The sequence below is a fragment of the Amphiprion ocellaris genome, chromosome 19 (assembly GCF_022539595.1).
Source record: "Amphiprion ocellaris isolate individual 3 ecotype Okinawa chromosome 19, ASM2253959v1, whole genome shotgun sequence".
Taxonomy (NCBI): Eukaryota; Metazoa; Chordata; class Actinopteri; family Pomacentridae; genus Amphiprion; species Amphiprion ocellaris.
The window spans coordinates 10,224,822-10,248,341 of record NC_072784.1 but is presented as its reverse complement, the minus strand read 5'-3'; the positions used below and the strand labels follow the sequence as shown (position 1 = coordinate 10,248,341).

Sequence of the window (23,520 nt, the reverse complement as noted above, 5' to 3'; positions counted from 1 at the left end):
TGATGATCTGTGATGTTTACATGAGAAATGATTCAGCATCAAACAGAGGATTAAAGCCTAAGCTGCATCTACAGGGAATAAATAAATATTATCAGAGAAAATGGTAGGTTGCATCATTCACCACAAAACCCCCCAACAAGAAGCAACACAGAATATTCTGAACCAGTGACTTCTGCAAAAAAACAAGTAAATCTGACCTCAAAATGAATAAAAAGTCTCAAATTTGCTTCTTTTATTTAGAAAAAACAACAGAAACATGATATAAACGGACCTGAAGTAAGACCAAAATTCAGATGTGGCTCCTGTGTTTCTGTTCAGTTTCCCTTGATGATGTGTTTCTCTTTATTTGTTGTTGTTTCTTTCAGGTTGCTGCTGAAGGCCGGCATCGACATTAACAAAACCACCAAGTCTGGAACAGCGCTTCATGAAGCTTCGTTGTACGGAAAAACCGAAGTGGTCCGACTGCTGCTGGATGTGAGTTCAGTTCAAAATAAGTCAAGCAGTGTGGAGGTTCGACGTGTTCATCAGGGCTGGAGACGTATCGAGGTGTTAAGACGTGTACTGATACTTAGAAATAAAAAAAAAAAGACCTTTAATACAGTCAAAAACATCGACTTCTTAACTTTGATACAGAAATTTAAAAAACGGAGCTCTATTTGTTTTTCCTGTATTTGTGTTGGCTAAAATAGCGACTGATCTGATCTTGTTTGGCGTAGCATAATGGAGTAGCTAGCATTATATTGTTTAGGCTAATGTATTTGCGAATGTTTTGTTGTTTAGGCTAATGTAGTAGCTAATGTTGTGTTGTTTAGGCTAATGGAGTAGCTAATGTTATGTTGTTTAGGCTAATGGAGTAGCTAACATTATGTGTTTAGACTAATAGAGTAGCTAACATTATGTTGCTTAGGCTAATGGAGTAGCTAATGTTATGTTGTTTAGGCTAATGGGGGTTGATATTATTACTAACCTCTAAATTTCTTTCCCTAAGTCATCACAGTATCAACAGTCTCTAGTTTTGCTTTTCGCTTTTGAAAATAACTGCTAACATTATCCTGTCTATGCAAGCACAACAGCTAACCTTACTTTGTTGAACATTATCTAGTTTGGGCTGTTGCAGCAGCTAGGCGAGATACTTACTAAAATGATCTTTTTTGCGGCAAATGTAGTACGCAGTGGCTAGCGTTGTCATTTTTTTAGAGAAACTTTGTGGACAACATTATCTAACATTTAAGTTGTTTAGGCTAATGTTACGACAAATATTATCTTTTTTAGTCTGACATAGAGGCTAACTTTATCACGTTTAGACTACTAAAGAAACTAACATTATGTCATTTAGGTTAATCCAGTGGCTGACACGATCTTGTTAGGCAAACTTAGTGGCTAACTTTGTCTTTATTTAGCCTAAAATAGAGGCTAAAGTTATTTTGTTTAGTCGTCTGTAGCAGCAAACTTTGGTTTTTTGGCAAACATATCAGCTAACGCCATATTCATTTAGTGTAGCACAGATGCTAGTGTTTTAGACTAACATTGCCCAAATCATTGCTGTTTTGTTTGAATTAGCACATTGTGTGTGTGGAGTTTTTTTTAGAATAAATTAGTTGATGATAATATAGATGAATTTAACGGCTGAGTCTGTAAGGACTAAACTGGAGTCTGAAGACAGATTGTCATTGTTGTTGTCGTTGTTGTTGTTGTCGTCATCCAGGCCGGAGTGGACGTGAACATCAGAAACACCTACAACCAGACGGCGCTGGACATCGTGAACCAGTTCACCACGTCGCACGCCAGCAAGGACATCAAGCAGCTGCTGCGAGGTCACAAGAAAAACTTCATTTTCTGCCAGTTTAGTTTTGTTCACGCTGTGATAAAACATTCACAGATAAACTCCAGCTCACTGTCAAGGAGGAAGTTAAGATGAAGGAGCTGTGTAGTGTTACTCTGACTTTTATCTTTAAACTTTTGGCAGTTTGATAAGTTCTTGTCCTTCCTCTGAGGTTCACCTGACTCTATAAGCTGTAACTCCAGCAGCAGCTGTGTTTAAATTTGGGGTTACGTAACGTTAAAGTCTTATCTGTCGGCTCTCACAGCTTCAAAGAGCAGATTGGGGCTCAAATTTAGCGGCGCTGTATATACAGTATGTGAGCTGCTGCAGGCTCTGTAATCCTGCAGCCTTTTGAAGTTCCTGTGGGAACAGACTGAGGGAATAATGAGCGGTCGTGATTTAAACATGGATGGAGACTTTCCTATCTTGTTTACTTGTGCAGAGCGCAGATGAATAAGTTGAACACGCTGAGCCGCCACGCGCTCTGGATTAATTATTGATGTGTGGTGTTGGCGGCTGCAGTCTGGGAGAGTCTGCAGAGTCTATTCAGCTTCTGTTTCATCACAGGGAATATCTGTGTTTACTTACTGTGTTCTCCAGCTCTGCCTTTTGTATTTTTATTCTGTTATCGTGTCCTTATGTCCTCTTTGGCTGCTTGTAGAAGCATAGAAAGTCATAATCAGGACGTTGAAATGCATAAAGTCAAGTCAGAATGTTCAAAAATAAGGCTGTATTTCTGCTCTCTTTAAGTGGACAAGTCAGGCCTTTTCCAATTTTACATAACGTGTCTGAAATCGGCCCTTGTTCACTCCTGTATAATGGATGCTCAGACACTTGCAGCTGTTGAGTCACGCAACAGTCATTTTGGCATCTAAAAAATGTGACGCATTGAGGAGTCATTGTCAGAAAGTGGTGTTCATATTCAGACTTACTGTATAAAGAAAATCTGTAATTTAATGTGTGTAAATGTGTACAGCTAAAGTCACAGGAAGAGCTAACTATACTGCTGATGTCACAGATAAACAGCCAGTTGTAGGTGTAAAGAGCTAACTACGAAGCTAATATCATAGAAAGATGCTAACTGCACTGTTAAAGACATAGATAAGAAATAGCTTTACTGCTAAAGTCACACAAAGACAGCTAACTACACAGCTTAATTTAAAGAAAAGCGCTAACTACACAGCTAAAGTCAGAAAAAGAGCTAACTACACCGTTAAAGATACAGATAATAGATAGTTTTACAGCTAAAATTCGAGACAAAAGCTAACTACACAGCTAATGCCACAGAGAGAAGCTAACTACACAGCTAAAGTCATAGAAAAATGCTAACAACAGAGTTAAAGTCACAGAAACTATCTACACAGCTGAAGTCATAGAAAGATGCTAACTACACAGCTAATGCCACAGAGAGAAGCTAACTACAGCTAAAGAAAGCTAAAGAAAGAAGCTAAAATATTAAATAATACATATATGTATGAATATGTTTGTGACTATGAGGTTGTTTCTTGTAATTGAAAGAAAACAGTTTTAAAATAAATTCTGTTTCCTGTTCAGATGCGACGGGTGTTCTGCAGGTCAGAGCTCTGAAGGATTACTGGAACCTCCACGATCCAACGGCCCTGAACATCCGAGCCGGAGACGTCATCATGGTGAGACATCAGACTGTGTCAACTCGAACCAGAGTGCATTTATATTTCGGTTTCATGGAACGTTTTCTACCAAACCTGAAGCTTCATTGGGTGGAAGGGATAATATTTCAGATTTTTAGACCCTGGATAGCACCTGGTCTCTGCTGTTATATAATGTTAAAGAAATGATGAACTGAACCTCAGTTCAGACGCAGCTGAAGTCCAGCAGAGCTTTGTCCTATATTTCCATCTGAACCTTTTAGACCTACTCTCTTTTCTATTAATCTGAATGTTTCTACTTCACATCTGAATAAACTCAACATTTAACGTTTTTTAAACACCAAACACGTCTAAACTGTTGTACTAGCATCAGTTTGGTTCCAAAAACATCACAGAAAGAAACAGACACCGTCATTCACTTTGTCCTACGATTTCACATCTATTTCTAACTAATATGTCCATAAAAACAAAACAGGTTAGATTAATGACTTGCCAATAATGAATAATAATGATAATAAAAAAACAACCAGGCAGAAAATGACTGCAAAATGATGCAAAACAACCACAAAATGACCACAAACACACACATAACAGCCACAGTGACACATGAAACAATCATAGAGATGTAAAACAACTGCAGAGACACAAAATTACTGCAAATAAACAGAAAATGATCAAAAAAGACACAAAATGGACACAAATAAATATGAAACTATCACAATGACACAAAGAACAATTACAGAAAGATGTGAAATAACCACAGATGAAAATGACTGCAGAGACACAAAATGACCACAAAGAGACACAAAACAACCACGAAGACTCACAAAACAACCACAAAGAGATGCAAAACAACAGCAGAGACTCAAAATAATTGCAAATAAACAGAAAATGACCTCAGAGATAAACAAAATGACCACAAAGAGTTGCAAAACGACCACAAAGAGATGCAACATGACTGCAAATAAACAGAAAATGACCATAAAAATACACAAAACAAACCCAGTGAAGTCTCTGCTGTTGTGTAATTGTGTGCAGTCGTCTTTTATGTGGATCCTGCTGCTGCTTATATTTAATAAAATCTGTCTTTTACTTTCTGTGATGTTTCATTGAAACTAAAATGTGGTAAAATCCTTCCCTAAATCTCTCTGTTAACGCTGCAGCTCAGACTTGTGCTGACAGTGAAACATAACTCATGTTGTATTCGACCGTGAACCAGCGTTTAACCACAGACTGTAAATCAGTGAATCATCACAGCTTCGTGTTGAGACTCGTGTTAAACATGAAACTCGTCTTCTCTTGTATAAACAGTGGAAAAATCCAAACTTTCACCTCTAATAGTGATGTAGAAATGTCACCATGACAGAATACACCAGATACGGATTTGATTTTATTTGTCTAATGACTTTATTTAATGTAATGTCCAGTATTTAATATATATAAGAAAATAGTCAACGGATGAACAGATAATTAAAGAAACATGTTCAGGCTTCTTTCATGTTGAAGAATTCTGTCCATTAGTAAGCATAAATATGTCTTAAACCATCAATACCTACTTACCTGCTGATCATTAGTCTGAAATTAAGGAAATAGTGAATGTATTTCCTGGATTTTTTACAATAGAAGCTCTTAATTTCTTTCCAAACAACCCCAAAATAATCATTTTACAATCACAGAAGACATTAAAAACACACTTTGACATTAGAATTTGGTGCCAGTAACTATTTAATATTTTGATTATTTATTTTAAAAAAATAATAAATCAGTTGTTTATACAAACATCTTTGGGTAGAAGTTATTTTGCTACTACAATTCTACAGTTTCATTTAGCGGACACTTTTATCCAAAATGACGTACGTTTGAGAGTGGATACAAAATCACCACAAAAACACAGAAAATCAGTAAAAAGATGTAAAATTACCACAAAAAATTGTAAAATCACCACAAAAACACACAAAATCAACATATAAAGATGTAAAATTACCACAAACACTCAAAATAGTGCCAAAAATGCACAATATCACCACAAATAAAGAAGAAATTAGCACAGAAACAAACAAAATCAGCACATAAAGACGTAAAATTACCACACAGACTCAAAATAGTGACAAAAAATGCACAAAATCACCACAAATAAAGAGGAAATTCCCACAAAAACACACAAAATCAACACATAAAGACGTAAAATTACCACAAAAAGTTGTAAAATCACCACAAATAAAGAGGAAATCACCACAAAAATGCATAAAATCAACACAAAGATGTAAAATTTCCACCGAAAGACATGTTTTATCAAGTACAGCTGGAATTATTATTGATTATTGTTTGATTATTCAAACAGAAAACTGTGTTGTTTTTATTTAGTGCAGCTGCAGTCGTTAAAAGGTTAAACTCCTGCACTGTACCAACCAAACAGATCATCAGTTAAAAATAAGCAGCTATTTAAAGTGTAAAAATATTGAGATTTCAGCTTTTCTGCTGCTTGGATCAAAATACTGAACAACAATACACAAGATTCTATGTTTAATTCCGTAACCCACTGATTCTAGAAGTTAAACAGGAGACATGCCCAATGTAATTAATATTGTGGTCTTTAGAAAAAAGAAAAAAAAAACAACAAAACTATAAAACCTAGGCACTAATCAGTTATGAGGACTTCACTGTTATTTTACTTGTATCAGCTAAATGATTAATTAAGATGCTGGAATATTTTCTATCATTTCTTTAAAGTCATTACAGACTATTGATTGATTATCAGAAACTGTTGTTTAATCGACCAGACAAACACACAATCTCCATGTGCAGCTGTAAAATCTATATTTCAGTTCTTCTGCTGCTAAAACCTCAACTAACTCTTTGATTTTTACACGTTTAAAGCATGTTTATGATTGTCTTTTAACATTAAAACTCCGGTATGTCGCCCCCTGCAGGTGATGGAGCAGCACGTGGACGGCCGCTGGAAAGGCCACATCCACGACAGCCAGAGAGGGATGGACCGAGTCGGCTTCTTCCCTCCGTCCATCGTGGAGGTCATCAGCCGGAGGAATGGTCAGTTTATGAAACACCACGAAGCATCAGATGTTGACTCTCCAGGATAAATGTTCACCTCCACAGAGTCCTGGAAGATGTTTGATTAGCTCGAAACACAAAATCAGTCACAATCAGCTGGTTCTGTATCAACAGTAACTTTATTAATGATCAAAGTTCTACCTTCATACTATGAATATTTCCAGACCTACAGGTCCTTCAAGTCCATAGAGGTGGGTCCAGATTTATCACTTTTTAATGGACTTTTTCCATCATTTCTGAGCCTCAGATCTTCATCAGTGCAGCAGATAGACACATGACATTGAACACTTGAGAATTTGTGTCATTTTATTTCTTTTTTTCAGCAATTTTTGATAGCTAAGATATTTTTGAGTCTTTTTGGACATTTTAAAATCATTCTGGACAGATTATGGGTCATCTTTTAGTCATGTTGGGCCATCATTTTAGACAGTTTTAAACCTTTTGGAACAGCTTCTTGTAATATTGAGCTATTGTTTGTTTCATTTTAGACATTTCCTGTCATTTTGGACAAATTAAAATAATTATGGACACACTTCAAGTCATTTTAGACATGTTTTTCATACATTTTGGACAAATTTTAAATCATTTTTGAGTTTTTGTTTGTGATTTTAGACATTTTTGAGTCAGTCTGGTCAGGTTTTAAGTGATTTTCAACATATTTTTGCCATTTTAAACTAATTTTGGAGTCTTTTTGGACATATTTTAAGACATTTCTTAATCATTTTGGACAATTTTTAATACCTTACACCCAGCTCTATGCACTTCAAGGGCCTGAAACTCATATTCATAGCAGGAAGCTAAAACTTTGATCCTTAATAAAGTTACTGCAGATACCAGCATGTTCTGTATCTGCTAACTTTATTAAGGATCAAAGTTTGGAGATGAAAGTGAAGCCGTTGCTGTGCTTGTTAAGATACAGAAAGAGAACCAGAAAAAAAATGCAGATTTAGTTGAGTGCTCTGGACATCGTTATGTTCAGTTTATTTCGTTCCTCAGTACCTCAGACTAACCTCCTGCCTTCAGTCCGTCCTCCTGCTCCTCCTGCATCCATCCATCCATCCATCCATCCATCCATCCATCCATCCATCCATCCATCACATAACCACTGACCTCCACCTCTAACCTCCAGCCTGATAACCTGCTCCTCCTCCTGCTGCTCCCCGTCTCGCCCTGTAGGGGGCGCCCTGTCCCGCCACGCCTCCCTGCCCACCCAGCGCCAGCAGCTGCCCTCCAGAGCCCCCCTGACCTCCAGCCTCAGCTCCGCCCCCCAGACCGACGACTCCTATGCCCTGTACGCCCCCCCCACCCACCTGGTGCTGCCGCTGGCCAACGGCCTCACTACCTGCTCAGGTATAACACACTCAGGTAACACTAACACCTGCAGATCAGTCCAGGTAGAGGGTCGCTGTGCCGGATCAACGCCGACCATGTACTGTCTAAGAGTGCATTCTGGTAGCATCACGCTGTCTGGTCCACATAAATTAAAGGTCTCGGCTACTTTATACAAATCAGGGGCGTCTGGAAGCCACTCAACCTGTTTTCATAATCTAAACAACTTTCTTCGTGTACGAATCAACCAGAATTCCATTCATTCCTATGAGAACCTCCATGATTTTCGATATTTATGTGAAACTCCCCCTTATGTTTTTATCTGGTCCAGAACTTGTAACTTCACAGCCAAAGTTAATGAAAATAGCTAACTACAGAGCTAATGTCATATACAAAGCTAACTACACAGGTAAAGTCATGGAAAGAAGCTAACTACACATCTAAAATCACAAAATGAAGATAACTACACAGCTAAATCACAAAATGAAGCTAACTACACAGAGAGAATCATAGAAAGAAACTAACCACACAGCTAAATCACAGAAAGAAGCTAACTGCACAGCTAAAAATACAGAAAGAAACTAACAACACCGTTAAAGTCACAGAGAGAAACTACACAGATAAAATCACAGACGCAACGATACCTCATCACTTATAACGCACCGCGACGCTAGCAATGAATGGGCATCGCTGTAGCGACGGATCAAATGGCCACGAACCATTACGCTGAATCGCACCTTGTTTCCATGTAATTCAGGAAAATATTTAGTTCCTATTCCTAGTATGAACCTCTGTAGTATCTGTGTTGCACAGCTAGAATGTGTTAAACTAGCTAAACCAGCTTCTTTTGTAGTTTCACATTTAAACAATATGACTGCCAACACGGTCAAACAACTCAGTAGCCTTTTAGCCTGTTAGCTGTCTCATTTCCAACTTCTTTTTCCACACAGTCCGGCCTCTTTGTAAATCCACCACAAAAGTTCATTTTTCAACTTACTCGAGACGGACTGAGTTTTGCAGTCACATCGGAGATCACAGAGGTTCTCATCGGAATAAACAGAGTTCTGGTTGATTTGTATACAAACACAGAGCTGTGTGGAAACGAAGTTCCTAGATTACGAAAACAGTTCATCAAAATGTGTTTCTAAAAACGTTTAAGGCCAGGAATAAGCTGCTGAATCAGTCTTCATTAAGATCAGCAACGGTCAGTTTAGAAGTTTTCCAGAGGTTTGCAGTAAGTCCTCAATATATCTAAGAACTTCTACATCCAAACATTTTTGCAAAGACATGCAGGTCGACTTTGCTTTCCTGAGTAACTGGGCCTTTGGTTTGATTTTAGTAAATAAATATGAATATTAAGAGGGGTAACACCTTTCCCCACTACGTCAAGGTCATGAAGGAGCCAACATGTTCATGTGAAATAAAAGCAGGTAGCTGATCTGCACAGGTGTGATTTTATCTCTAACACTTCAACAGGAGGATTCTCACTAAACTGCATGAAGATCAAAGGTGTTTCTATCTCAGTTCAGAGATCCTCCCTACCATGTGACCTTAACACGACTCACCTCCTCAGTCAGGCTTCCCCTTGACAGAACCAAGTCCATCCGAGTCTTTGTGTCTGATAGGTTTGTCTCCGAGCCGCCGGTCTCAGTCCGGGTGTCCCTTCGAGGACATCTGGGTTCTCAGGGACTCGTGTCATGGTAAGAGTCCGAACGTCGGCTTCTCCTCCCGGCTGCATCACTGCCCGCAAACGCTCTGCATCGGACCCCACACACCAAGACCGAAACGGAAATACTGTCCGATAGGCGGGATGACGGGTCGCCTCCGGTCGCCTCAGTTCATCTCATATCACCTCATATCACCTCACTTCTTCTGCTGTCATCTCATTTCACCTCCTGTCAAATCACATTATCTCAAGTTTTCTTGTGTCGCTTCACATCGTTCCATGTCACTAAAATTATATGTTGTCGCTGCAAACTATCTCTAGTCGCTTCAGGTCACTTCACAGTATGTCAAGTCACTTAACATTATCCCATGTTGCTTCTCATTATCACAAATCGCTTCGTGTTGTCTCACATTGCTTCGCTTTATTTCATGTCGCTTTACTTTATCTCAAGTCACTTTACATTACCCTATATTGCTTCAGATTATCTGGTCACATTATCTCTAGTCATTTCACTTCATATGATCTCATTTTGCTTAATATTATCTCATCACAACATTATTTCAAGTTGCTTCACATTACCTCATGTCACTTCACATTATCTAAATATCTCAAATCATTTCACATCATATTATCTCATTTTTCTTCACTTTGTCTCTAGTCTATCCAAATATAATATCTCAAGTCATTTCACTTCATATTATCACATTTTGCTTAATATTATCTCATCACAAAATTATTTCAAGTTGCTTCACATTACCTCATGTCACTTCATATTATCTAAATATATCTTAAGTCATTTCATGTCATATTATCTCATTTTTCTTCACTTTATCTCTAGTCGCTTCAATATATCTCAAATCGCTTCACATTATCTCATGTTGCTTCTCTTGATTTCAAGTCACTTCACATTATGTAATTATAACATTATCAAGTCATTTCACATCATATTATCTTGTTTTGCTTCACTTTATCTCTAGTCGCTTCACATTATTTCATATTGCTGTGTGTTATCTGATGTTGATTTATCTCATGTCACTTCACATTGAAGTAGTTGCTTCACATTATCTTACATTGCATCCTATTATTTCATGTTGCTTCACATTATCTAATCACAAGTTTGTCTCAAGTCATTTCACTTCATATGATCTCATTTTGCTTTACTTTATCTCTAGTCACTTCACATTATCTTTAATCACATTTCACATTTTTCACATGTGAGTATCTCATTATTTGATGTTGCTTCACACTATCTGAATATCTCATTATTTCAAGTCGCTTCACATTGTCTCAAGTTGCTGTTATCTAATGTTAATTTACATGATCTCAAGTTGCTTCACATTATCTCGTCACAGCATCATCTCAAGTCGATTCACATTATTTCAAACCGCTTATCTCAGTCACTTCACATTATCTAATCACAACATTATCTGAAATTGTTTCACATCATATTATCTCATTTTGCTTCATATTATCTCAAGTCGCTTCCCATTATCTCATGTTGCTGTGTGTTATTTAATGTTGATTTGTATTATCTGAAGTCACTTCACATTATCTCATCACATTATTCCAATTCACTTCACATTCAAATTGCTTCTCGTTATCTCAAGTTGCTTCACATATAATTCCATTATCTCAAGTTGTTTCACTCCATATTATCTCATTTCGCTTCATATTGTCTTATGTTGCTGTGTTATCTGATGTTGATTTACATTATCTCAAGTCGCTTCACATTACCTCGTCACATTATCTCTAGTCATTTTACTTCATATTATCTCACTTTTCTTTATATTATCTCAAGTCACGACACATTGTCTCAAGTCGTTTCATATCATTTCATATCACATTATCTCGTCGCCTTACACTACTTCACATTTCCTTGTCGCCTCACGATGAAGTTAAAAACACAAACTCACCTGTTAGTGAGCTTCCAGGTGTGTAAGGTGACATCACACAGGTGTCTGTAAACAAAGCCCACATATTACAGGAGCTGAATAAAACTAGTCACCTGGTCACAGGTGAGTCGTCTTGGTGTGTCGGGTCCAAACAATCTGCTTCAGGCTGAACTCGCGGTCAGAGCTACCAGTAATCCCTGTTCTCCTCACTGCTGCCACCAGAGGGCGACACCAGCTCATCCCTGTTCTATTTCAGATAGAGACTATGGCGTTCATTCTAGATTCACAGGGTGTTTTGTCATGTTTTACAGTCTTCTATTATGCAGGAAGTTTGAGGAGATTTTGTGCATATTTCTTGCACTGATCAATGAAAGCAGATCAGTAATAATCTACTGAACCTGACAGGTTGATCACAGCTGCAGTGAGGAGTTTTTACATTAACTGAGACTTTAAAGACAGTTTTCAGTGCAGGATCTGTCTAAAAATTAATTTTCCACCAGCTTTTTGGAAAATCTGAAAGGTAACAGTCTGCAAGAGTGCTCTTTAGAAAGTCTCACCTCAACCTCAGATGTCAAAAATGTTACACAGACGACCCTAAAGACAAAAATATCCTCACCAAAAAACTGCCATAAACCCTTTATATATTAATATATAATAAGTTCTATCTGGAATTTTGTTATTAGCACAGTCTGAAATGTATCGCTGATTAGCAGCAACTTTGTGTGATGCATTATTATGTGTTTTTATGTCAGATTTTTACAAAACACATTCAGAACCCGAAAGAAAAAAATGTCTTAGTCAAAAAGCTGTTATAAAAATATTATATATTAATATTATTTCCCACTTTTACTGAGTCATATTTTAAAATAACATCAGTCCCGATCATAGCTACTAAAACTTCATTAATTTTCAGGATTTTAAACCTTGAAATGCTAGACTGTTTACATAATACCACAGTTATTATTTTTTAAAAACACAAAAAATGTGTATATTTGCTATAGTAAATGGTAGGTGGATTTTTCTTTAGTATCACAACCTTTAATATGTTAATGATGAGCAACAACATGGAGTGTCAGATTATTCAAAACTCACGTGGACCTTGACGAAAAATTGTCATCAAATATTTTATATTAATGTTATTTTAACTATAGCTACCAAATACTTATTCATGTTGTGATGGCAGTGAGATCAAAAATAGCAGGTTTGACAGAGACAGTTTTGTCTTTAAGTTCTTTTGGGAAACTTTATTGATTTTTAAAGGGTTAAAATGTCAAAATTCCCACAAAAAACACATTCCTTTACCAAAAGTGATGTCACATGCATTAACACAGCCAAGCTTATCAAAACATTTGAACATGAAAACGACACAAAATTGGTCACATGAGGGTTAGAAGACTTTAGTCCTGCTGCTGCCACCTCCCCCCGTCCTTTAAAATCCTGCTCCAGCTACCTGGTCGGACTCACCTGCAGCTGCTCCTCTGCATCCCGTCGTCACACCTGAGCTCCTGCAGGCTTGTTGCTCCCGACGCCGATCCTCTCCGCTCACGTGTCGTTTCATGACGTGTCGGGATTTTTATCTTTGTGTTTTTCGTTTGCAGCCGGAGACAGGAACAGCGTCGGCAGCACCGGCAGCGTCGGCAGCACTCGGAGCGCCGGCAGCGGCCAGAGCACCGAGAGCAACCACGCCGCCAACGGACTCCATCACAACACCGGTCACCATGACAACAAGGTAGGGTCAGTCCAGGCTAGAACAGAATCAAATTAATCTGCTTAAGACACTTAATACACTTTACACTTTACACACTTAACCCTCGTGTCGTCCTGCGGGTCAAAATTGACCCGTTTTAAAGTTTGAAAATGTGGAAAAAAATATATATTTTCACAGTGAAACTTCTGATGTCCACATTTTCAACATTTCTGGGAAATCTTTGAACATTTTTTGATGTAAAAAAAGAAATGTTAAAAATGTTTCTCAGGAACATTCACAAAAAAATCAACCAAAATCCAGCGAAATTTGATACATTGCCAAAAAAGAAATATCTGTCATGATTATCTCAACCTAATAAAAAGAACACAATCAAAACTATTCTCGAATAAATTCATTTTATTATTGTTTAGCTAATTAGAAGGTGGTTGTTATTAAATTGGGACAGTTATTTAGTTGACATTTTAGAGGTATCCAGTCATTTTTTATTAAGTGATTGTTTTCATTATAATTATGGAATTTGTAAAGATGCGATCATAATGAACATAAAAACATTAGTTTTTTTGAAAATTTTTTTTGGCCTTTTTTAAGCTTAGTGAGAGAGAGACAGGAAACGGGACAAGAGTTGGGGGAAGACATGCAGCAAAGGGCCGCGAGCGGGAATCGAACCCGGACCATTGCGTCGGGGACCAGCCCCTGTACATGGGTCGCACGCTTAACGCGTTGAGTTATATGGGTGCCCTAGTTTTTTGACTTTTAATAAAAATATATGCAAGATATATCCCATGGACTTCAAAAGTCCCTCAATTGTATATTGGCCCAGCTAATTCATGCAGCGTTTTGCTCAAATAACACATAAAATGGCTGAAATTTCCCCTTATTTTCTGAAATTTTCAACTTTAAAGTTATACTTTTCCTTAATGTTATCTTCTACATGTCTAAGTGGCTTCTATTTTAAATACCTTAAATGATGCTGTATGGCTTCTTTCTTCTTCTGCTCCTCAGTTAAAACCTGTGAACTCACTGTTTTTGTTTCGTGTGCAGGCGGCGCCCCCTGCTGTCGATGCAGGACACTCAGCGGACCTCAACAAACAGCCCGATCATCCTGCAGGTGCGTTCAGGATCCTTCAGATCGTATCAGTAAACACTGTGTGAAATGAGGGAAAACCAGAGTGTATGTGGAAACTTTCAGACAGTAATACAGTCCTGTGTTTACTCCACTGTTGGTCGTAGAGTTTGGATACACACAGAAAAACGTGTCTCATGTTAGATATTTTATACAATATAGGACTTCAATCATCTCCAACTGTGTCTCAGCTATATTTCCGATCACACGTCTTAAAATCGGATATTTGAGGGAAATATTTCTTACTTTGGAGTGTTTTTTACTCTCAGGTGGGACTCCACGGAGGCCGACGGTGACGGTTCAGAGGCCTGCAGAGCAAAGCTTCTCCCAGCAGTTTGTTCGTCCTCAGCAGCTGCTGGAGGGGAAGGTAAAGCCAACCCGGTGTTCTTGTTTTGCATCTCAGTAATTTACATTCACACACTGAGTTGGGAAGAAGATGTAAATGTAAAACTACTAGTGTCTACTTCCTTGTCAGAAAAAAACGGCTCATTCAACAACTTCCTACATCCACAACTGTTTTTAGGTACTGGCCCTGATAGAAACTACCTCAATTCTTTACAAATCCTTCGATATTTCACTCATCCCTTTATTTATGTGTGACAACAGCTCAGCTCAGATATTCTCAGACAACTCCATAAGCAAAGCATGTTTGTCCCAGGGCTGCGGTCAACCTGAAGAAAATCTTTCTTTAAATCCAATCTAGAAACTTAGATTTGTCTTAAAATATGCTCAGATCTTTATCAGTTTGAACTCTTAACACTAAAATCATTGAATTGTTCGATTGAGTCAGTGAAAGTAGTCTGAAGGTGGAGATTTTGACCTTCAAAAAAAAACAAGCTCCCAGAAGACCTAACGTCAAGAAGTGTTGATTTGCATAAAAATGCAACGAGTCTCCAAGAGCTTAGAATTGAAACAAACTGTCTGTAAATGAAGTTAGTATTCAACCAAGAAGAGTCTTGGTGGACGGTAATCAAACTGACCCTTTAATCAATCCATTGGTTGTGACTCCACCTCTGGTCTGTCCAGCTTAAATGAATTCCAAATCAACAAAAACAGCTCACATTAGCAGCAAATTAAATCACTGTAACCAGGTTATTTTCTACTTTAATCAGGTTGTGTTCCATATTTATTTCTAGAGAATTTAAGTCTTTTTTTTGTGAATTAGGACAAATGCATTCTGAAACATTTAGGCATCCAAATCTCCTTTCATCACAGTTTTCAATCAGTAAAGACTCCAAATAATTGAACTGATAACAGCTACAACAATTGGAAACTCAGCCCAAATCCAGATAAGTTTTTAACTAGTCAGAGAGGAATCACACCATAAAAACATACAACAAGTAGGAAAGGAAAACAACCTGAAAAGACGCAGCTGAAATCAGTAATAAATTTGTGGTACTTGTGTGTTTTAGGATGCAGAAGCCATCTATCAGTGGCTCAGCGAGTTCCAGTTGGAGCAGTACATCGGGAACTTCCTGAATGCCGGATATGATGTACCGACCATCAGCAGAATGACTCCTGAGGTGAACAAACAGTCATCACACACTGGTGGTGTATTAACATACAGGAGTACTGGAATTGAATTCAGTCACACTGACTGAAAGACATTTGCCATCAGCATATGATGCTCAAAATTTTGACCTGATCAAAAGCCAGTCTGTACCTTGAAATAACATGTTACCTAATTTGGATTTCATAATGAATTTGGGTCCAGTGGAGTTGTCTTATCCTGCAGTTCATGCGCTCCCTGACTCTCTGGTGTCTTATTGTGTGCTCAGGATCTGACTGCTATTGGTGTGACCAAACCAGGACACCGCAAGAAGATCTCTATTGAGATCAACAACCTGAACATCCCTGAGTGGCTGCCAGAGTACATCCCAGTAAGACTCACAGCTGTTTATGCATCTGCTGCTGCATGAATGATGAGCATACTGACTTCCATCTGAACTGATTCATGTCCTTGTCCCTTAGTCTGATCTCGGCGAGTGGCTCAGTGCCATCGGACTCCCACAGTACCACAAGAAACTCGCAGAGAACGGCTACGACTCCATCAGCATCGTCAAAGACCTCACATGGGAGGATCTGCAGGAGATTGGCATCACCAAGCTGGGTAAGGACATGTGAGAACTTGATATTTCTTTACCATTTTCTGAACAACTCTTATGTTGTTTGGTCTGATGGTTGAATTTTCCCTCCAGGCCACCAGAAAAAGCTGATGTTGGCGGTGAAGAAGCTGTGTGACATCCAGAGGGCTATCCTTCAGGCTGAATCAGGTCAGGGCACGCTACGACGCAAAGGCCCCGGAGCCCTCCACCTGGTCGCCATTGAGCCACCTGACTCTGGTGGTGAATGTTCTTCACCTCACACGCCAAAGATGCTGACTTTCCAGGACAGCGAACTGAGCGCCGAGCTGCAGACGGCCATGTCGAGCCACTACAGCGGCTGCGAGGAAGGTCTGGCCATCAAGAATGCAGTGGGGATGTCTCAGAGCCAGGAGAGCATCGACACTCGATCCAGAGGCTCCGGTCGCTCCCAGGACCCTCCTACAGCCTCCATTAACCCCCACAGCTGGTCCCAGGAGAGCCTGGAAGGCAGTCCTGCTAAAGAGAGGAACCTTCCTGAGGGCTGGGACCAGAGACCCCTGCATCAGCAGCCACTGCCCAAACAGGTGCCTCTTGGTACGGCCACCGTGTTCAAATATCCAGCCATCCCAGCCAAGCCCAAGCTGTCTGGATCTCGTGGCAACTCCCCTCATGGTTCCCCAGCTCTGAAGGGTTTCAGCTACCTGCATTCTCACTGTGGCTCCACAGACCTCCGCTCATCTCACAGGTCAGAGAACCACACCATGACCTTGACACCACCCAAGAAACGCACACAGAACATGACTCGCTATGCTCTGTCAGACGGAGAGCCTGAGGAGGATGACGAGGAGCTTGCAGTTCCTCCTGGAAACGTGCCGTCCTATGCCACTTTGACCCGCAAGCCTGGCCGCAGCCAGCTGGCTCGATTGCAGTCCAGCCCAGAGAAGAACGGCAACGTGGGACGCAGTCAGTCGTTTGCAGTGCGCGCCCGGAAAAAAGGTCCCCCACCTCCTCCTCCAAAGAGACTGAGCTCAGTAAGCAGCACCACCAGTGGCGAGCTGAGCGACAGTAGCACCACATCGTCCTCTGGCGGCGTGGTAACTGACAGTCCTGGGAGTGTGAGGAGCATCGCAGCTTCTCTGGAAAGTGGCACTGAGGGGAACAACTCCCCAGGACATAAACCAGACCTCGTCCAGCAGGAACCTCATTCCTTCAGCTCTGCAGAGCCCAGAGAGGCGGTAGGGGCTGAGGAGGAGGGTGCAGAGCGAGTGTGTTCCCACCCAGACATGCAGCAGCACCGAGTTGGACCGAGGGGTGAAGTCCGACTCGGAGGAAGAAGATTCTAAAGGTCGTGGACTGGAAGGCTCCTCGTCCCCTCAGAACAGCTCCAGTGAGTGCATCCCCTTTGCCGAGGAAGGCAACCTGACCATCAAACAGAGGCCCAAGGCTCCGGGTCCGCCCAGGGCTGAGGCCGTGCTGGAGCCTCCCGACAAACAAGAAGACAAGAACCTGGATGTACCAGAGTTTAACCTGAAGGAGTCGGACACGGTGAAGCGACGACACAAACCCAAAGACAAAGAGCAGGGTGAGGGCTCCCCCTGCAGAGAGGGCACCGGGTCTGGGTCTGGCCGCAGCAGGCCTCCATCCCAGAGCCAGGAGGAGGTCAGTTTGAGGATCAGTGAGGCCAGTCTGGAGAGGCCATCCAGTCCAGCTACAGGGTCACCCATCAAACCTCCACTTTCCCCCAAACCTGCTGTTGCCCCGAAACCTGTCCGCCACAGTCTGCTGGCTGCACAGAGTAAGATACTCGCATCTTACAATTATACCGTAAATACTGTATGTCACTGTAAAATAGAAAAAACTGTAAATTTGCCTTTTTTGGTGACTACGGACTGATTGCTTTTGACCGGACTCTTGACTTGGAAGGAGGTTATTTGTTGCTTTTGTCTTGGGAAACGTTGCCTTGACTTGGACATGACTGTGACATGGTCTTGAAAAAATTGTTCTTCTTGGTTTTGAATTTCAACTTTTATAGGGAGTTTCTGACCCAGAGTAGGAACTTTAACTGTTGTTTCTGACTTGGGACTTGTTTATCTACATTTGGACCCAGTCTGCTGTTGATTCGTTGCTCATGAATCTGTACTTGTTGCGTATGACTAGGGACTTGCTTGTCCTGGCTTAGGCCTTACTGGTCTTGGTTTAGGACTTGCTGGTCTTGGTTTAGGACTTGGCTGTTTTGGTTTGGAACTCTCTAGTCTTGAATTGGGCTTTTGCTTGTCTTTGGGATTTGCCAGTCTTGGTTTTAGGACTTGCTGGTCTAGGATTCGGACTGATCATCTTAACTTACTACTTGCTGGTCTTGCTTTGGGACTTTACAGTCTTGGTTTGGGACATAAGAAGACCTACTTGACTTGGGTAGGGGGTTTCTTATCTTGGATGGGACTTGCTTGTCTTGGTTTGGGACTTGGTGATCCTGGTTTGGAACTTGGCAGTCTTAGTTTAGAATGTCCTGTTTTTAATTTAGGATGTAGTTGTTTTTTGGATGTTGCTGGACTTGATTTAAGACTTGACCCTGGCTGACATTTACATATTGTCTATATTCTCCTTCTGTAGGACCCTCATCTCCTACTGTGACCATCAGTGTGGTTCAAAGCGTGGCCTTCGCCTCTCCGTCCTCACCCGCCCACAGACCCCCAGCTTCAGCTTCGGCCCCTCAGAGCCCCTCTCTGGCAGCGGCGAGACCTCAGGTGTGCGTCGTGGGTCTGGGTCATCTGCATGAGGAGTCGGAGGTGGTCCAGCAGAGACTGGATCAGACCAGCACATCCCTGGCTGCAGCTCTGATGGCCGTCGAAAGCAAACTGAGCCTGGATGACAGCTCTGAAGGGTGAGACCAAAATGATCAAAATGTCCATGAGATGGGAACCCCAGTAGCTCAACAAGTTGTGTGGGCGACCGATAAACAGGGGCTATAGTCCTCAACGCAGCGGTCATGAGTTTGAATTTGAATACAGTTCGTTCCCCTATTCTTCTCCCCACTTTCCTGTCTCTTTCTCACTGCTGTCCTATCAATAAAGCTGAAAAAAGCCCCAAAAAATATCTTAAAAATAATATATATATATCCATAAGCTATCAGTCAATCAGTCAATTGCATCCGACGGAATCGGTGACATGAATAAAATTCTTCATCCAGCTCATTTTGTCCAACATTGCAGTCAAAAGTTCTTTGCCTTCCAGACCAGTGTCTTCTTCTAGCACCTTCCTTAATGTTGTGCTCGGTCTGCCAACCCTTCTGACAGCATCAGGGTTCCATAACAGTCCTCAACCAGCTGCTTCGTTGTGTCTCACCACATGTCCATCCAGGGCTAGTCTACGATGACTAGTGATGGTTGACAAGCGTGCATGTGGACCATGTAGCGACTTGTTGGTGAGGTGCGATTTCCAGGAGATGTTTTGTACCATCCGTAGCATTCTGGTATAAATCCCATCAATTCTTTTTGAGAGACTTCGATAGTGACCAGGAGTCAGATCCATAGAGTAAGACGGATTCCACTGATGCCTAGAATACTCTCATTTTGGTTGTTTTAATAGGAGATACCCATACTTTTGACAGAGAGTTTAATGCTCCCCAAGCTTTACCAGTTTTTTTGTTTCTATATCATGTGCTATGTTGGTGTGGCCTCCAAGATAAAGGAAATCGTCAACTTTTTCGATTTCTACCCCATCTAATGCATGCAGTGTCTCTTCAGATGTTGGGTTAAGGTGCATGAACTTCGTCTGTCCAGTATTCAGGAAGAGTCCAATCAGTCTTGTTTCTCGCTCTACCTGATGCAGAAGGTCTTGTGCTTCACTGAGAGTGTTTTCCAGGAGGGTGATGTCATCTGCGAATGCAAATTCTGAGAGGAATTCAAGATATCAACCATATCTCAAATTTGAGTTTGTGTTTGTATTCATGACCCCTAGGGTGGGTTACAGATGACCCCAGCCCAGGGTTTGCGGGGGCCATTCCAAGGTCTATGTTTGGACCTTAAATAGGATCGAGTGCGACATATCAATGGGAGGACTGGTGTGAAAAACTAGGTCTTCCTGTCCATTATTCCTGCTGGCTAGTGTACCCAGAGGATACATCCTGATTGTGCAGCACCACCTCCAGGCCAAAATCTCCTCTTGGATTTGCATTCTGTTCATATTTTCGAATTGTGTGTAATTTATGTTTCTTGTGTCTCATCGTTTAGCAGCGTGAGCACAGTAAAGTCTGCAGGGACCATCCTGGATGACATCGGCAACATGTTCGACGACCTCGCCGACCAGCTGGACGCGATGTTGGACTGAAGACATCCCATGAGATAAACATTATCCACCTTCAACCTCAGGAATGGAAAGAAAAAAAGGGGATTAATGGAGGGTTTTCCCCATCAGTGTTTCAACCTGCACAGTCGGAGGAGCTGCAGTCAAACACTCGCCTGAACACCAGCACTTAATGTCCAGCGTGCTTCCTCAATGCAAACCAGGTCCTTCGCTCACATTTCTAACTGGCAGCTGAATCTGGTTTCCAAGTCGATGCAGCGCAAAATTTTAGCTGTCGAACACGAACCAAACAAGGACACAAATGTTGGAGCGGTCCACTGTGAAGAGAAACTCCTGAGCAGATTATCATATTACTGTCAAACACTAATATTGTAACATGAAGTTTTATGTTTTTATATTATAATATATATTTAGAGCCGAAGTCCTGCTGCCACCTACAGTCCAGCTTCTGTTCCAGCGGCCTCAAAACAATCTCAACAATCTCACAGAGGGTTTTTTTTCTATCTTAGTGAGGAAGTCAAGTGTTCCTGATAAATGAGGATCTACTACAGAGCTCAATCCTAGTTGGTGTCACTTGTTGTGACCTCAGTTAAAGAAGATGTTGATTTTAGGATGAAAGTTGCAGCTTCTGGTTGTCGACATCTTTTAAAATTAGAATCAGGACCTTCTGGACCAAGAGATCAGGGTTGTCTGCGTTCACACTCTGAAAACTTGCCACACTACCTCGTACCAAAATGCCGACTGGTCCACACACAAGCTCGTGTTAGCTCCTTTAGCTACATTGTGCTAGCATGGCAGGCCTGTTGAAACACTACCAGCAGCTTCCTGTGAGTTTCAGGCCTTTTATGAGCCTTTACGTTTTATTAAGGGAGCAATAATTTTTAAACTGAGCAGCAGTACTGTTATTAGACGACCTGGATTTAGTGTTGAGAAAGATGAGTTACTCAGTAGTTTTGGAAAGAAGTTGACAATTTTTAAAACTGGTTCCAGCTAAGTGTTTTTATAAAGCACCTGAACAGTTGGATAGTCACCCCTAGAGCTGGTGGGGAACAAAAACAGAGCTAAAAGAGAGTGAAGATTGGTTGCTGTCAGTGTCATATTTACTACTTCAGCTTGTTCTTGCTGCCCTCAAGAGGCCAAAAACGCATCAATTTGTGCATTTTTAAGCAATAACTTGTCATCCACAGCTCTCTGGAACTTTTCTAGCCTCTTTTAACTCCTAGTTTTGTTTTAAAGAACAATTCCTTTCTGGTTCAGTGTTTCCAGGTAAGAGCCAGATGTTTCCCCAGGAGCAGGTGGAGACCAAAAACAGAGCAAAAAGAGAGTAAAGATCAGATAAAGATTCATAAACAATATCGTCAGTGTTGTGTTCTCTACTTTGACTTGTTTCTGCTGCTCTCAGGTGGTCAAAATATTTAATTTTATGCATTTTTGACGAAACTTTTGGTTAAAGGTGTCAGAATACCTTTTAATTATCACTTTTTACTGTTTTCTTGTTGCTGGAACAAAATCTGGACGACTTAATTTCCTCTTTGGCTCATTATTCTCGGCATCTGACCATTTCAAATTTTACCTTTGTAATATTTAAAGAAATCTATTTTATACCGAGCGATTTCAACCACGTGTAGGTTTCTGTTTGTGTTGTCGAGGACTGACCTTTTCTACTCATATGTGTTTATGAAGCTACAACAAAACCTGTAAAATTTCTACAAAAGGGAAGAGAAGCATGTTCAGCATGACGCTTACATACATATTATTTTTTGATATTCATTTTAGTCAAATTAGTATTTAAATTAGCGTTATCTAAATATGTATATTGTACACTAGAGGTATATACAGGAGCACATACTCAACCAAAGGCCTGTACAGATTCTCCTCAGATATTTTCAGATGTTTCCTTTAAAACGTGTTTCTTGTTGACGTTCATGAGATGATGTTTGTGTTCAGCCTGCAGCGTGTGGATGAATCTCTGTATTTAGCATGATAAAGCTCCTCCTGAACATGTTTGTGATAAAGACTGGTAACCCTGCAGTGTCTGTGTCAGTGAGGTTTCTGATTTTCACAATGTGTTTGTGGTTGAAAGGACTCTGTTTGTCACCAAATCAAGCAGAGTTATAACGTTAAACACAGACAAAAATGGTTTAATATACTGTAAGAAGAACATTTACTGAGCTGCTGGATTAAAAATAAAGTTAAAACACAGAAAAATGGGATGAACATGTGTGTTGTCCAGCAGAGGGCGCCATGACTGAGGTCATATCTGGGAATTGCAGTAAAGTCACAGCATGGAACAAACCTTAGAGGAAATAGCTATGATTATTATTATATATTACATAGTAATAATAATAATACACTTTTATTTACATATTTAAGTGTTGTAAGTGTAAACAGTGAAGTTTATTTTACCTATTTTGTTAAATTACACATCTAGTTTTTAAAAAAGGTATAACTAACATGCTACCAGTTAAAAAAAAGGAACAAACTGTAAGTAATGTCCACATCAAGAATCAGTATTTTTAAAAACTGAAGTAATTTGTTCTTGTTCTGTGTTACTGTTCAATTTGACCACACTCAGATATATGCTGTTAGTTGAAAATACACATCAACACCAATCAGCCACATTATGACCACTGACAGTGAAGTGAATAATATCGATCATCTTATCAAAATGCAACGTTCTGTTGGGAAACCTTGAGTCCTGACATTCAAGTGGATGTTTGACATGTACCACCCAATGAAACATTGCAGGTCAAGAAACCACCCCAACCCCCATGACAACAGCAGTCCTTGGTGTCAGTTGCTACCCTCAACAGAACAATGAATCCCAACACACCACAAAAACAGCTCAGGTGTGGCCCGGGGAACATGACAGAGCTAAGGTATTCACCCATGAGATA

General features: G+C 40.4%; 1 protein-coding gene across 1 annotated transcript in view; it reads left to right on the top strand.

Moving 5' to 3' along the window:
- LOC111579305 (caskin-2-like) overlaps window positions 1-22,654 on the top strand; it is a 64,469-nt gene extending 41,815 nt beyond the window's left edge. The window contains 15 exon segments of the mRNA XM_023286546.3: window positions 366-474; window positions 1,706-1,814; window positions 3,377-3,471; window positions 6,381-6,498; window positions 7,696-7,869; window positions 13,005-13,135; window positions 14,156-14,222; window positions 14,507-14,604; window positions 15,650-15,760; window positions 16,016-16,117; window positions 16,209-16,347; window positions 16,436-17,565; window positions 17,567-18,116; window positions 18,932-19,202; window positions 20,551-22,654. Of these exon segments, the coding sequence (XP_023142314.2) occupies window positions 366-474; window positions 1,706-1,814; window positions 3,377-3,471; window positions 6,381-6,498; window positions 7,696-7,869; window positions 13,005-13,135; window positions 14,156-14,222; window positions 14,507-14,604; window positions 15,650-15,760; window positions 16,016-16,117; window positions 16,209-16,347; window positions 16,436-17,565; window positions 17,567-18,116; window positions 18,932-19,202; window positions 20,551-20,647 (3,301 nt within the window). The 3' untranslated portion in view covers window positions 20,648-22,654.
- The last annotated feature ends 866 nt before the right edge of the window (window positions 22,655-23,520 follow it).